At 34.3% G+C, this 15,005-nt stretch overlaps 3 protein-coding genes across 4 annotated transcripts; all 3 read left to right on the forward strand.

The window, feature by feature from the left end:
- The first annotated feature begins 2,322 nt into the window (after window positions 1-2,322).
- Window positions 2,323-3,360, forward strand: LOC139841765 (uncharacterized). Its single transcript, XM_071831969.1, has 2 exons — window positions 2,323-2,462; window positions 2,985-3,360. Exons 1-2 carry the CDS (start codon window positions 2,323-2,325, stop codon window positions 3,358-3,360), a joined length of 516 nt encoding a protein of 171 aa, XP_071688070.1.
- A 15-nt stretch (window positions 3,361-3,375) lies between these two features.
- LOC139841766 (uncharacterized) lies at window positions 3,376-3,945 on the forward strand. Its single transcript, XM_071831970.1, has one exon. The coding sequence runs from the start codon at window positions 3,376-3,378 to the stop codon at window positions 3,943-3,945; it is 570 nt and encodes a 189-aa protein (XP_071688071.1).
- A 401-nt stretch (window positions 3,946-4,346) lies between these two features.
- Window positions 4,347-10,989, forward strand: LOC139843761 (citrate synthase, mitochondrial-like). Of its 2 annotated transcripts, XM_071833909.1 has the most exons (20): window positions 4,347-4,407; window positions 4,541-4,604; window positions 4,894-4,956; window positions 5,856-5,897; window positions 6,860-6,925; window positions 7,126-7,191; window positions 7,290-7,403; window positions 7,625-7,688; window positions 7,827-7,909; window positions 8,174-8,223; window positions 8,305-8,382; window positions 8,479-8,607; window positions 8,727-8,769; window positions 8,912-8,998; window positions 9,622-9,723; window positions 9,829-9,936; window positions 10,043-10,093; window positions 10,284-10,357; window positions 10,453-10,504; window positions 10,641-10,989. In XM_071833909.1, exons 2-20 carry the CDS (start codon window positions 4,554-4,556, stop codon window positions 10,731-10,733), a joined length of 1,416 nt encoding a protein of 471 aa, XP_071690010.1. In that variant the 5' UTR covers window positions 4,347-4,407; window positions 4,541-4,553; the 3' UTR covers window positions 10,734-10,989. The 2 variants fall into 2 exon arrangements, with proteins under 2 accessions (XP_071690010.1, XP_071690009.1); XM_071833908.1 differs by lacking the exon at window positions 4,347-4,407 and having other exon boundaries at window positions 4,466-4,604.
- The last annotated feature ends 4,016 nt before the right edge of the window (window positions 10,990-15,005 follow it).

A 15,005-nucleotide genomic window follows, 5' to 3' on the forward strand; every position in this document is an offset into this window, starting at 1 on the left:
CCAACTTTGTATGGGGCCCAAAAAAAACAAACTTCTTTCATGCGTAAATATGTAATGGGTTTAATTCAATATTTCCTAGTTACTGAACAAGTGGACTTATACTTATATATGGGCCCAAAATACAAACTTCTTTGATACAACGGCGTAGTATATTATTATTAGCAAGTATTTTATTATTTTACTTGTATTTATTAATAACAAACATCTTATTCATCATCTTATTTGTACTTGAATTTATTATTAAAAGTGTATTTTTAACTCCATTTAGTTGCGAGTATAATTTTGCATAAATTTATTAATTATTGAACTTATTTTTATTTTTATGGTCTGATTAATATTCAAACTTTTAGTATACAAAAAACCTACTTTTTGCAAGTTGAACATGGCTCATAAAATTAATAGGACAGCCCTGCTAGGAAGTAGAACTAAGACGGTCATAGTAAACTACAACGACTCTACACATTGAGTTCTAAAATTATTATACTTTGCAAACGGTATGTAATTCTAATGCTATATAGTCTATGTTTATTGATATGACGTTAATTGTCATTCATTTTTTTAGATAGTTTAAATTTTTTGTTAGGGGCCTTTTTTTTTTCGCCTCGCTCCGGGCCCTCAAATTTTCGGGACCGGCCCTGATAAAGGTAATTAGCCGGTTGGCCCAAATGTGGCCCGATGACTAATCCAATAAGTTCACGGCCGAATAGTTTGAACTTCTATTATTTGATTTGTAATTTTTGTAGCCATGAACTGAAAATAATTGGGGATATTTGTTTTTGGTCGGCCACCAAGGGAAAAAAAAATAAACACGTTTCCACAAATGATTTGCATTTGATATAACATTATTTTATGTGTTAGTAGAAAAGAGGCCAAAATAATCAAGTGGGGTAAAATGGATAGCAAGTGTTTGGCCAAAAGTCTTCCAACTGTCCCTCACACGTTCCCACAAATGATTTGCATTTGATATAACATTATTTTATGTGTTAGTGGAAAAGAGGCCAAAATAATCAAGTGGGGTAAAATGGATAGCAAGTGCTTGGCCAAAAGTCTTCCAACTGTCCCTCATGCATCGAATTATCTTGAAGTGAGGTATTATAATATCCAATATTCAATCATTTTTTTAAAGGAGTTAGTGGAACCATGTGGGGGTGTCGGCTAGGAAAAAGAAAAAAGAAGACACCGAAGTAGTTTAAAACCATATCACAGATTCAATTTCTTTAATGGTTGTTTTGGAGTAAACCGAAAGCAAAAAGAAAAATACATGCGTATTAATTGTAGCAGCGGTATGTAGACGATGATGGTGGTTGATCAAAGAGTGAAGGTGGCGGTTCATGGGGATCAAAGTGGTGTTTTACGTAAGAGGTAGAGAGAGAAAGTGATGGTTTAAGGTGGCGAGGTGGGTGTAATAGAGGTGGTGTGTGAGTGTTTGCTTCACTATATGTAATACTTGCATATATATATTTACATGTATATATGACTTTGATGATAGAAGATGAAGGTTGAGAGTGAAGGTCATGGTTGGTTCTAGCATTTGATTGCAAATAGACATCGAAGAAGCAACAATAAAAGGGTTCGTAGAAGGTGATGGTCGTTTGGGGTTCTTGTCGACAGTAAACAAAATTGATAACAGGTGCAGTAAACTTTCTTGTTAATTAATTAATTCAAAGTAATTTAAATTAAATAACGTCAACAATTTTTGGAATACGTGATGAGTATAACTTAGTGATGGAAGAATCCAAGCTGATAACTTCTTGATGAGAAGACACATCGGAGGTTTCAGGATCTTCCGACGATTTCAGCGGCGGAGGACGGTGGCCGGTAGAAATCTTAAGAGGTGGAAGTGGTGGTTGAGCAACTAGAAGAATCACCTTGATTATACGGAGCTCTTCGTGCTGATAACATGTTATAATTTAATACTTTATATGGTATATATCCTACTAATATGAAGGAAGACACTAATATGAAGGAAGAAAGAAGAGATTAAATTCTTATTCAAGAATGGTATGTATATCCTTACAATTGAGTGAGTATTTATAATACTAAAAGTTAACTGTACATTACTTGTTTTCACAATCAATTATAGAGTAGGTGAAATAGTAATCAATAATTCATAATTTTACTGTGCATGATTATCAATCATCTCTATTCATCTGCATGCGTACAAAATGAGAATCCATCCATATCGTAACAGTACGGAGTATATAAGACTTTTATTTATTTAATTGTAATTAATTAATTAATTAAAGTTAATTGTATAAAATCTAATTTATGAATTAAATCATCTGGCCCGGTAGCATAAGACTATTTCCAACGCGGCGTCAGATGGGCCCGCGTCAGACTCGCTGGCAGGAAGTGATGCCCCTGACGCCATTAACGGGGCGTCAGTTTTTGACGCTGGGGGTGTCAGTCGACGATTTGACTGAAAAAGGGCTTCAAATGGTGTGCCGGCTTGATCTGATTGGGTGGGGTAATATATCCGTTACCCAACGGATATATATACCCGTTTTTTATTTTTAAAAAAAAAAATTCAATTTTTACTCCATTTTACTCCTATTTAAACCCCAACAATCGTATCATTTTTCACACAATTTTTACTCTATTTCTTTCTACTTTTTTTTTTTTTTACAAAAGTCTATTACTTTATAAATGGGTTCGAGGTTACGGGGGTCTAATTCCGACTCCGAAGATTTGCGGATTATTCAATTAATTCAAGAAATAGAAGATGATGATTCCGAAGTCGAATCGGCACCATCTATTTCGAGAGTTAGAGGTTACATCCCTAGGGAACGAGAGGTTGCTGCACAACGTTTGTGGGATGATTATTTTTGTGAGACGCCAAAATATTCACAAAGAAAATTTAAACGTCGTTTTCGCATGCGCATACAATTATTTCTCCGGATAGTGCAAGGTATTACTACTTTCCAAAGTGATAATATGCCAGAATATTTTACTTACTTTTCTCAATGATTTGATGCTATCGGTAGGCCTACATTTACTACTTTACAAAAATGTACGTCGGCTATACGTCAATTGGCGTATGACAACACTCCCGATATGTGGGATGAATATTTGCAAATGAGTGAGCAAACATCAATACTATGTCTAGATTACTTTTGTATGTGTATTATTACATTGTACAAAAAAGAATACATGCGATCTCCGAATGCACACGATGTTGCTAGATTGCATAGTGCTCACGAGGAGAGACATGGGTTTAGGGGTATGCTCGGTATTATAGATTGTATGCACTGGGAGTGGAGGAATTGTCCTGTTGTTTTAAAAGGACAATACACTAGGGGTGATCACAAGAAACCGACCCTTATGCTTGAAGCTGTTGCTTCTTATGACTTTTGGATTTGACATGCTTTTTTTGGGATGGCGGGTTCCAACAATGATATCAACGTTTTGAACCAATCACCTATATTTGATAAACTTAAGAACGGAACATTTCCATCAGCACCATTTGAGGTAAATGGGCATGAATATAGCAAAGGATATTACCTTGCGGATGGTATATATCCCGATTGGGCAACTTTAGTTAAAGGATATTCATGCCCTACTGAAGAACTAACGATTAAGGTTACAAGATTTCAAGCTAGTGCCCGAAAGGATGTAGAGAGGGCATTTGGGGTTCTTCAAGGTCGTTTTCATATTATACGCCTAGCTTCACGAAGTATGAGCGTTAACAGGGTGCGAAGAGTGATGGAATGTTGTCTCATATTACATAACATGATACTTGAAGATAACGGCTTTGCACTTTCTAAATGGGAAGAAAGATTCACTACCGAAGAAATGGAAAATGGTATGAAACATATACGAAACAGAGGACGAGATCGAGATATCATCGCAAGAGAAATAAGGGATCGAGATTTGCACAACCAACTCACCGAGGATTTAGTCGAGCACATTTGGAACCTTCTACCGACTTTTCGCAATGCGAATTAATTTTTTTTGTTTTGTTTTTGTTTTTAATCTATGTAATCGTCAATCTATGTACTTTTAAATTCTTATCAAAAATTAATTATGTATTTTTTTATTAATGTTATTTATTTTATTTTGTTGTATTTATTTATTATTTTAATGTAATTTATTTTATTTTGTTGTATTTATTTACCATTTTAAATCATTTGAAAAAAAAAATTGATGGACCCTACTGAATTTGACAAAGGCATTTAACACTTGGGTTATTGGGGGGTTAAAATTTGACTATGCCATGTTCAATCCACTTTTTGAGAAAAAGTAAAACTGTGATGTCACAAGCTGTTTAGAAACAGTCTAAAACCTCAAGTCCACACTGACGGCGTTATATACTCCATTATTTCATCATTTCACACCTGCTTTTACTAATTCAAATCAACAAATCACCTTTCTCATCACACTTCCTTTTCGAATCTTAAAAAAAAAAAGGTAAAATCGCATCAAAACACTTTTAATCAATCATCTACTTTAAATCTATAATTCGATTTTGTGTTTATCAGAGCTGTTATCTATTCGTTTTTATACAGTAACAAATATATTTGTGGTTTCGAAAATTGTGCAGTTGATTCGTTGCGATGGTGTTTTACAGGAGCGTTTCGCTTCTTTCTAAACTCAGAAGTCGTGTTGTAAGTAGTTTTTCATAATTTTTAATTACTATTATTATTCGTATGATCATAGATAGATTCATATTTCTGTTCATAATTTCACACATTTAGGTTACGAAATGACGCTTAAATCCTGTTTGTAATAAATATTAATTGTTTATAAGCATTTTGTTAGGTATTAGTTAACCGTGATAATATATAATTATAATCTGGTTATATAATATACTGATTGTTTGTGAGCCTTTAGTTACGTGAGGTGATATATTTATATTTATATAATAATGATCTGTTGTTTGTGTTTGTTTAACAGGTTCATCAGCCTAGTTTAACCAATTCTATAAGGTGGCTGCAAATTCAAACCTCTTCTGACCTTGTAAGTTTTAGTAATTGACTAATCGTACAGTTATATACATTATGAACTTATATATAGATTATAGTCACTTTTTTAGTTGGTGTTACGTTGAATATAGTAGCACAGCCTGTCCTAACAATAGTCTATTAGGGCTATATGCTCAGAAACATGAAACGTGAAGAAGTGTAAGAATAATGTGACATGTTTTATTATATTCCAGCAGAAGATTCACATTGAAATATCGTGTAAACGTGATGAGAAATAAAATCGTTTGATGAGTATGATGAATGGTATATAGGCTGCAACTTATCCATTCCATATACTGCATTTGCAGATCTGATTTCTTGATAGTATATAAAATGTAAACAAGTATTTGACCTATATGACGTTCTTGTAAATTAGAGTTGTGGGGAAGAGTAAACTTACTTTTGTTTATTTGTTTATAATTGATAATTGAATTTTTATACTTTGTGTTAATGAGGCCTGTTATTGTGGTGGTAGTTTGAAGAACACATACAATGTTTTCATCTTCTTTGCTTGCTTTTATGAATATAACCTAGATCATGGTGCAGTGAAAAGAATAATTCAGTATGATTTATGAACAAGTTATTGTTTCATGGAAACAGTTTATATTAGAAAGTACACTATGATTGCCAATACCGAGTATTGTGAAAATAATGAAAGAATTGCTTATAAGTAGAAGGCAAGCATTTTGTACCAAAGCTCTGATGAATCGATTGAAGTATCAAGCATGTAAAAAATTCTATGGTTATTGATTTTAATTTGTTCATGTTAGTTCACTATGTTTCATTGCTCTTTTAGTATATACTTGAACTTTCTGACTAATTGATAATATACTCTGTTTAATCCTTGCTTTGAGAATTCCGCTCCGAAATCTGAAGATGATGAATTTCTTGCAGGACCTTCATGCTCAGCTTAAGGAATTAATACCTGAACAACAGGTACATTTCCTACGTTTAGGATGGAAGTTTATGCTCGTTCTCCGTGTCGTATTCTTTGATAATTTTTATGAGTTCCTTAAATAATGAACCTTTAAGTCTTTAAATTCTTCATTAAACCTGTTACATTGCTTTTCTATGTCATATAAAAGTTACCTCATATGTATGATTTGAGGTACGTGGTGGTATTAAAGGAGTTGTTAATGTTTGATTTATATAATATGCCTTTTGAACTTAGTTGTCAGTTATATGTAACTGTGATAGTCTATCTTTCACAAGGTTGTAAAAGTCGTGAGTCGGGGACGCATCGGTCGAGACCTAAAAAGGACGCGTCGGCCGAGTCGGGGACGCGTCGGGGACGCGTCGGGGACGCATCGGTCGTTGACCAACGTTGACTTTATTAATAATTTCTTAAATATATATTTATATATGTATAAAATAGTTGATTTTGTACCATAAATTTCTTAAATAAGAACTTGAATTTTAAAACAATCAAACTTCAAACTCAATTAATGTTACCGAGTACATAATCAGCAAGGACACAGAGAAAAGAGCGGCCCAAAAAATGAAAACAAACCCTAATTTTAATACATATCACATCTTGACGAAAATTTGACTGATTTTGACCGTTTTTGACCAACTTTGACAGACTTTGGTCGAACTTTTAGCTTTGACCGTCTTTTGAGCCGTTTTCAGAAAAAAGGGACGGAGAACCCAAAAAAACGACGCATCGGCCGACGCGTCGGCCAAGTCGGCCGACTTTACAACACTGATCTTTCATATGCAGATAGTATAATGTTTCCTCATTACGTTTACTAACTAGTGGATGATAATTACCTACTCTTAAATTAATTGTAATGAATATTAGAGAACTCCTCTCTAGTTCTTTCTCATCTCTCATCTACCTAATATCTCTTTTTATGATCCTATTTATATTTATTATTTACTGTTTATATTTTGTGCAGGAGCGCCTAAAAAAGATCAAGTCAGAATATGGAAAAGTCCAGTTGGGTAACATTACTGTTGATATGGTAAAGAAACTCATCCTTGATATTTACCTTTTTCTTTTCTTTTCATTTTTTTTCTTTCTATTTTCCTTATCGTGATCAAAATTGGAAGGATATATTTTTGGATCTATAAATATGATTATTTTTTTCAACGGGGTATATTTCATGTCTGTAGTATACCATTTTATCTGATATTTATTTTCCCATGTGTTACAAATATAAAGGTACTTGGTGGGATGAGAGGCATGACAGGTTTACTATGGGAAACATCTTTGCTTGATGCAGATGAGGTATAAAGTCTGGTTGTCTATAGATATAAGATGTTACATATTATTGATGTTTCAAAATGAGAAGTACGTAAAGCTGGGCTTTTTGTTATGTTAATCAGGGAATTAGGTTTCGGGGTCTCTCTATTCCTGAATGTCAGAAGGTTTTACCAGGAGCAAAGCCTGGTGGAGAGCCATTGCCTGAGGGACTTCTCTGGCTTCTATTAACTGGAAAGGTAGACAACCTTTTTTGTTTTTTTTTGTTTTTTTTTTTTGTATGTGTGTGTGTGTGTGGTTTAGTTTCTGCTTGCAACTTTTTGTATTTTCTCACTGATAGCTTGTGATATATAATAACCGTTTATACTTGTAATCGACCTATCTTTTGTATTCACTGATTGACATTAAGTACTATATACTTGAATTATTATTATTATTATTATTTTTTTTTTAAAATTAGGTGCCAACTAAAGAACAAGTTGATGCCTTATCCAAGGAACTCAGAAGTCGTGCCACTATTCCAGGTTTTTAACTTTTCAACAGCCTTACTAGCGAATTCTTCTATAATACGTACTATTAAAAAGGCTTATTTATGTATATAGATTTTCTATTAACTATATGGGAAGTATTTAGTTGATGTTAAACTTCGTTTGTTGTTGCAGAGTATGTGTATAAAGCCATCGACGCCCTACCCGTTACAGCTCATCCAATGACTCAGTTTACTACTGGTGTTATGGCTCTTCAGGTTTATTTAAAACTATATTTTCTGCATTGCATGTTGTAGTGATGATTATGATTGAAACAATTAAAATATAATGGTTTCTCTACAAAGTGCTCTTGCGTTAAGCTATACAGAAGCGTACCTTTATGGAACTAATGAGTAACACTGTAGCGAATTATTGACACTTTTCTTTAACATACTCTTCCACTATATTAACTGGAATCATATAATCATGCTATTGTCACATTCATTTCAGTTATTTCAGTTATATACTTGTTCCTGTTTCAGGTAGAAAGTGAATTCTCAAAAGCATATGAGAAGGGGATCCATAAATCCAAGTGAGTTTATTCAAAGTATTGATCTGCTAAATATACATTACTTATGCAGAATTCAATGTGTAAAGTTGATTTTAATTATAGATACTGGGAGCCGACATACGAGGACTCTCTTTCGTTGATTGCCCAAGTCCCAGCTGTAGCTGCATATATCTACCGCAGGTATATAATAATAGTTTCTAATGGTAATTTTCATGAATTTATTTTTCTGATCACTTCTGTATATATCTAAGTTTGAATTTACTCGTCTTGTTGAAGGATATACAAAAACGGAGAAAGGATACCAGCTGATGAGTCACTAGATTATGGTGGCAATTTTGCACACATGCTTGGATTTGATGGTCCCGAAATGCAAGAGCTTATGAGGCTCTATGTCACCATCCATAGGTGCGATTGTCTCATCTGCATCGAGACCTTATCATAATATAATTTATTTTTTAACGCTTACAGTTTTTTAGCCTACATTTGAGAAATTATGTTTCTAATTGAAACATGAAATGGTGCAGTGACCATGAAGGTGGAAATGTCAGTGCTCATACTGGTCATCTTGTAAGTATCTAACCCTTCCTATAAGTTTTTGATATTACACTCATATATGTAGGAACTATACAAACCTGATACTTTTTCTTGAAAATGTTTTCAGTTATTATTCAGAATACCATGTGTAACTGTTTTTTTTATGCTAATCAAGGTTGCTAGTGCCCTCTCGGATCCATATCTTTCATTTGCTGCAGCATTGAATGGTCTAGCTGGACCCCTCCATGGTTTGGCTAATCAGGTATACTAACATTGGCAGTCTTTACTTCATGTAATTTATTTATTTCATATCTTTATTCAACTGTGCCATAGAGATACGGTCACTATTGTAAAAAAACAGACTTCAAATTTTCCAAAATCTATTTAATTAATTGGTCAACGATGGTTAATGGGTCAAAATCAGATTTGTTGGTCAAGGTCGGTCAAAGTCAAAATTGGTCAATATTTTAACATGAATTTAAACTTCAATTTTAGAGTTTTTGAACAAATGAATGATTATTTTAATGTTTTTGGACAATTATGTTAAAGTTTATGTTTATGTTTATGGTTTTCTTCCATATTTACACATAATTTTGAAGTTATTATTTTTAAATATATAAAAAGTCCAGTCCGATTAATCCGCAAATTTCCAGTTACTCTATCCAAAGTCCTGACCGAGTACTCCCCGAATAGTGAGCTTTGTAACCTTGGACACGGTCGAGACACAGATTTCACATGCATGCGTTGAGGCTAATGATTATGACAGTAAAAGAGATGATCTTGTATCTCGTATTGTGTGGACACTAGGAAATTGCTACATATGAAAGTAGAAAATTTGTGCTTCTTTATCACTTTCCTATATAAGTTGGTTATTCTTTGTTGCAGGAAGTTCTAATGTGGATAAAGTCAGTGGTAAGTGAATGTGGAGAGGATGTTACCAAGGACCAACTGAAGGACTACATCTGGAAAACCTTGAATAGTGGCAAGGTAATCTTATAAAGTTGTTTTTTTTTTTTTCACTTTTTCGGATATGCAGGTGATCATGTTTACAAGGCTAATCATATGCTCCATGTGATTTATCCTGAAATGCAGGTTGTTCCTGGTTTCGGGCATGGTGTTTTGCGAAAAACAGATCCCAGATATACATGTCAACGTGAATTTGCATTGAAACACTTGCCTGATGATCCTTTATTCCAGTTGGTTAGCTTCTAATACCCATTAATGCACTCACCTGTTTGTTTCCCTGGCTGTATTACAATCTATCTGATTGTTATTTCTTTTATTTGTTTTTTTTTTTTTTTTTTAGGTTTCAAAACTTTATGATGTGGTGCCACCAATTTTATTGGAACTCGGCAAGGTAAGCTGCTCTTTGAGCTTCTATCTTAAATATATATTTGAAAATGTATTTCGGTTATTATCACCGTTTTGGGTCCGGTGTTAAAAAAACTCAAAAACATTATTGTATAGTATATTATGAATTCCTTCTACATAAAATGAAATAATTTAGATGTCAGCATCTCAACTTTGATATGGAATTATATATGTAGGTGAAAAACCCTTGGCCCAATGTTGATGCTCATAGTGGTGTGTTGCTCAACTACTACGGTTTAACCGAAGCAAGGTATGCACCTTATAGTTTTCTTAGTTGCTGTTTTTAAAAAGAATCACTTACACTATCGCTTACACTTGTTGGTTATTAAATTTAAACACGTTCAGATATTACACGGTTCTCTTTGGTGTGTCGAGGGCAATTGGAATATGCTCTCAGGTTAGTCAACTATTTTCAGCATCTTCAACTAGTATTCATTATTATGTTCACAATCCTTTTTAGTTTATTTCTTATGGACATGTCTATGTCTTGTTATATTCTTTTTATTTATATATTTGTTTATTTATTTCTATAGCTGATATGGGATCGAGCTCTTGGGTTGCCGTTGGAGAGGCCGAAAAGTGTTACAATGGAATGGCTTGAAAAGCACTGCAAGAAATCTGCATAAGTTTGTTAACTAAAAGGGTCTATATTTCATTTTTTGAAAATCCAAATAATAATGTTTGCTTGTAGATACGCGGTAGCCGTATGAAAACGCCTTGCTACGAGAACATGGAAATAGCAAGTGGAGAGTTTCTTTGTTTGAGTACTATTTTTAATTATGGCAGGGTTACTGTTCTGTTGACTGTGCAATAGATAGATGAACCATTGTATCTTGAATGCACCTTTTTGGTGGAGATTAATTCTGCTCGAGTTCCGTATTTTGAGGCAGTATGGAAGCATTCATTTTCTATTTCTTGCAGAATCATCTCTTATGAAACGGATGAACTCTTAATTAGACTATGTTTATTAACATGTTTGAGGGAAAAGTATTTTCTGGGTGCCCTGAAAACAGTAAAGAACCCGGAACTGATGGAAATAAACAATATATAAAGGGCAGGCTATGCAAGAAATATCGTGAAAAGAATGAAAAATTTTTAAGGTTAAAGTTATGTTTTTTATTTAGGCTATATATTCAAAAATGCTATTGTAGGTCAATTAAAAATGTGGTCATTTTAAAAATGTGTGTTAATGTAAATAAAATGTCACCGGTTATTTGCTACACTCATAAGCTAATTACATGTCATCTTTTGAACTGAAAAGTAATTACACGAATAGTCCCAGTTGATTGTGTTTGCAATCCTTGAGGCTAACGTGCCTTAAAATAATCCGTTCAATCAAATCACATGACAACCATAAATGTTAATAATAAGCGGTACATGTAAAATATGTCATAAATGTTAAGGACTAACTGCGTAATTTTTTCTTTAATAAATATTTTATTTATCAGGTCAAAATTTTATATATGTTAATAATGACACATAAACAAATTAATAACTTTAGTAGTTTTTTTGTATATAGTTTATATCAGAACAAAAATGAAAGTATATGACATATTCGTATCTTTAACCATAATGAAAATATATGACATATTCATATCTTTAATCCTAATTTTTAATTTTGGGAGTAAATTTCATGAATGATTCTTTTTGAATACTTGGATTTAATAAGAATCTTATAGGCCCTTTGACCTTTCATCTCAACAAAACACTCTAAGGATCTATTCTACTTTTATTTTAGGAAAGAAATGAAATGAGATGAAGGGAAATGGAGAGAAGGGAAGTTGAATCCTTCCAATTTGAAATGAAGTGTTTGAGGGAAAATTACACTAAAATGATCAATCGACTTTCTTCCTTTTTTTTTTTCATGTGAAAACTCGGAAAACCAATAGATTAAAATTTTTTCATTCCATTCCATTTATTTCCAAATTGAAACCCCAAAACAAACACTAATTTCCTTTGTGCACTTCACATCTACAAAGTACAAACCACATTTATATTTTGAAAGAATGTAATTTTTTTTAACGACCAAAATTTTATTATAATAAACAAGTCTTACACAAATTTTTTTCTTTGGAAGAGGGTACACATTTTTTTATTTGGAAGAAGGTAAGTGAAGAACTCGTTACAAGATTGTGTCCTTTATTATACACAAGCCATACACAATCCATATGCCAGGTTCCCATCTACTACTAGACGAGTCACGACCATTGACAAAAGTACAAATCACATTTCTCCAACACGACTGTTAATGCTATTATTCTTGTTTCCCTGGGTTGCAGTTGTTGAAATTACTCGTCTGAGTACTCACTTTTTGCAACTTGGGGAGTACTCGGCTAAAACTTGGGATTACTCTCAGAAAATCCGTCAAAACTTGGTCAATATTAATCAAAGTCACAACATTCGAGTACTAGGGAGTTGCCGAGTAATACTTAAAAACTCCTGACAGAGTACTCCATAGCGATTTTTGCAACGTTGTAAATTGTAATGCTTCGTATATCATTGTTTCTTCAACAAAAACCTAAACCTAGAGGTACAAAGAGCGTAGATCCACCATCAATAATCATCAATTCAATAGACAACCATCTTGAGCCTAGACCACTTGCAAAACGGTGCATGTCTCGGCCACATAGGCAGATACCATGAACATATTAGACACCCACATAATTTTATTACTAGCTATTGACAATTTCATCATCGATTTTATATTAAAGACAGAAACTAGAATGTTTTCAATTCCTAGGGATAAAGTCATAAAACCAATTCCATAATGATGCACCACAGAAACACACTAAAAATAGGCTTTCTTCACATTATAGCCTAACCACTCTCTTGACTGAATCCACCTGGTCGGTAGATTCTAGAACAAAACGTAAAGTTTTCTATAACAACATCAATGACAATGGTAATGGTATTTCCAGTGTCGCGTAAGCCCTCATTTTGTTGCTCAATTTGCTTTGATCGAAGATGAATTTCAGTTTGTAGTGGTTATGCTTAGTTGGGGAATCCATCTATTCCCGTGTATAAAGAATATGTGATTAAATAGAGACGGACAACTCTTGAACATCTTGTGGTGTTGTGGGAAAGATCGCATCTTTTTGCATCTTCTAATAATTGCCCACAATATCACGAACTGTTCAAGAAGGTATTCGTCGCAATTTAATCACACACTCACCATGAAAACTGGATTCACCAATTACACATAACAACCGCATAGTGAAAGCTTATCGTCACTCGAAGCAAATTGAGCTTCAAAATGAGGCCTTACACAATGCTAGAAATACCATTACCGCTGTATTTTGATATCAACCTTTACATTTTCTACTAAAATTAACCCGCTAGATGGATTTAGTCAAGAGTGTTATGGCTATAATGGGTATTAAACCCTCTTTCAAGGTGTTTATGCTTTGAAACATTATGACATTGTTTTTACCCCTTGGAATTGTTAACATTCTAGTTAGTGACATTCCCTTCAAGCGAAAATCAATAATGAAATTATTAATAGCTACACATTAATTATGTGGATGTCTACCATGTTCATGGCTATTTGTGAACGTTGTGGATGATTTTTCCATTTGATGGTGGTTGGTGTTAGATCCCCTCACTTTGTACCTCTCGGTTTAGGTTTAGGTGTAGGTTCTTCATTGTGGAAAAATGGTATAAAAGCAAGAATTGCGGCTAAGAAATGAGAAAATGATGATCTAATAGTAACATTAATAAATCTAAATTGCTCCGTATATTCTATGATTTAAACAAACACAGCCAGCAAGGTAAAACCAATAATCGTTCAAAACCTTCCAGCTTCTTCGGTCTTCTTCATCTTCTCCGGCCAGGCCTGGCCGACGATGGTATGACCGGTATGTCGAAGCCCGATGGCTTTTCAACGTCGTGTGATAATCGTGTAACGTCGTTTTTGATCTTCAATTTCCCGGACTCATGGACTCGGGTTGATTGTCGGAGAGTCTTCGAGAACTACGGTACCCTTAATGACGTGTATTTTGCACGGAAAAGATTGTCGAGTGGTCAACGTTTTGGCTATGTTCGTTTTGAAGGAATCACCGATATCGAGTCATTTACCAAGGTCTTGAATTCCATTCAAATAAATGGTAGATGGATCCGAGCCTATAAGGCTTTGGAGAAGAATTCGACTGGTGCAGAACCTTTGATTGCCAGGAGTCGTGAAAAGAAAGATGATGCTATCCCTGCTAACAGAAATCATGGGTCTATCCCGAACATTGATGGGTTCGAAGAGTTTCCTCCGGCTCCTTGGAACCGGTGTCAGTCTAAACCAACTAAATGTAGAGACAAAAACTCTGCAGTTTCTTGTGAAAATCCCGAACCCAATTATTTTCAATTCCCTGCCAACAATCGAATTGAAATTAAGGTTGGTGATAAAAGTTATGAGTTTAACCTACCTGAGTCGGTGAACAATCACAATCTGTTTTTAGCTTTAACAAGGATCGTGTATCGTGGGCTTTGACCGAGGTTAACAATTCTCCGGTCGATTGTGATGATGCCTCGAAGAAAACCAGTGCGGGTGATTCAAATTCGTCGAGTGTGGGGATAAGATTGTGTCTCAATCGGTGTCGGACAAGGATTTGAGTATGCCGGAAAAGGAGGCTGCAAACTGTGGTCTCTGCGACGAAGTTGCCAACAAACAAGATGACTATGGAGATGGGTATGTAGGAAGGGATGATAATCTTGAAGAGGGGGAAATTTTTTCCAATTCCGCCCGATGGGTGTTCGGAACCTGTTTCATCACCGGATTATTCGTCGGTCGATTCACTGTTGGCCGGTGAATATCTTGGATCGAGGAAGAAGGTTGGGAGTTCCAATGAGGCTGCAGTTTCCAAGGGCACGCGTGATTTGTTTACAACCCCAAGACAATTTCAAATTCACTT

The sequence above is a fragment of the Rutidosis leptorrhynchoides genome, chromosome 4 (genome assembly GCF_046630445.1).
Source record: "Rutidosis leptorrhynchoides isolate AG116_Rl617_1_P2 chromosome 4, CSIRO_AGI_Rlap_v1, whole genome shotgun sequence".
In the NCBI taxonomy this organism is placed as follows: Eukaryota; Viridiplantae; Streptophyta; class Magnoliopsida; order Asterales; family Asteraceae; genus Rutidosis; species Rutidosis leptorrhynchoides.

Excerpts from the sequence above, each read along its gene's own strand:
- LOC139841765 (XM_071831969.1), top strand. The coding sequence starts at position 2,323 with ATGGGCCCGCGTCAGACTCGCTGGCAGGAAGTGATGCCCCTGACGCCA. Across the intron at positions 2,463-2,984 it reads TGCCGGCTTGATCTGATTGG|GCCTACATTTACTACTTTAC; the intron begins GTGGGGTAATAT and ends TGCTATCGGTAG.
- LOC139841766 (XM_071831970.1), top strand. The coding sequence starts at position 3,376 with ATGGCGGGTTCCAACAATGATATCAACGTTTTGAACCAATCACCTATA.
- LOC139843761 (XM_071833909.1), top strand. The coding sequence starts at position 4,554 with ATGGTGTTTTACAGGAGCGTTTCGCTTCTTTCTAAACTCAGAAGTCGT. Across the intron at positions 4,957-5,855 it reads TTCAAACCTCTTCTGACCTT|GACCTTCATGCTCAGCTTAA; the intron begins GTAAGTTTTAGT and ends AATTTCTTGCAG. Across the intron at positions 8,608-8,726 it reads CTCTATGTCACCATCCATAG|TGACCATGAAGGTGGAAATG; the intron begins GTGCGATTGTCT and ends GAAATGGTGCAG.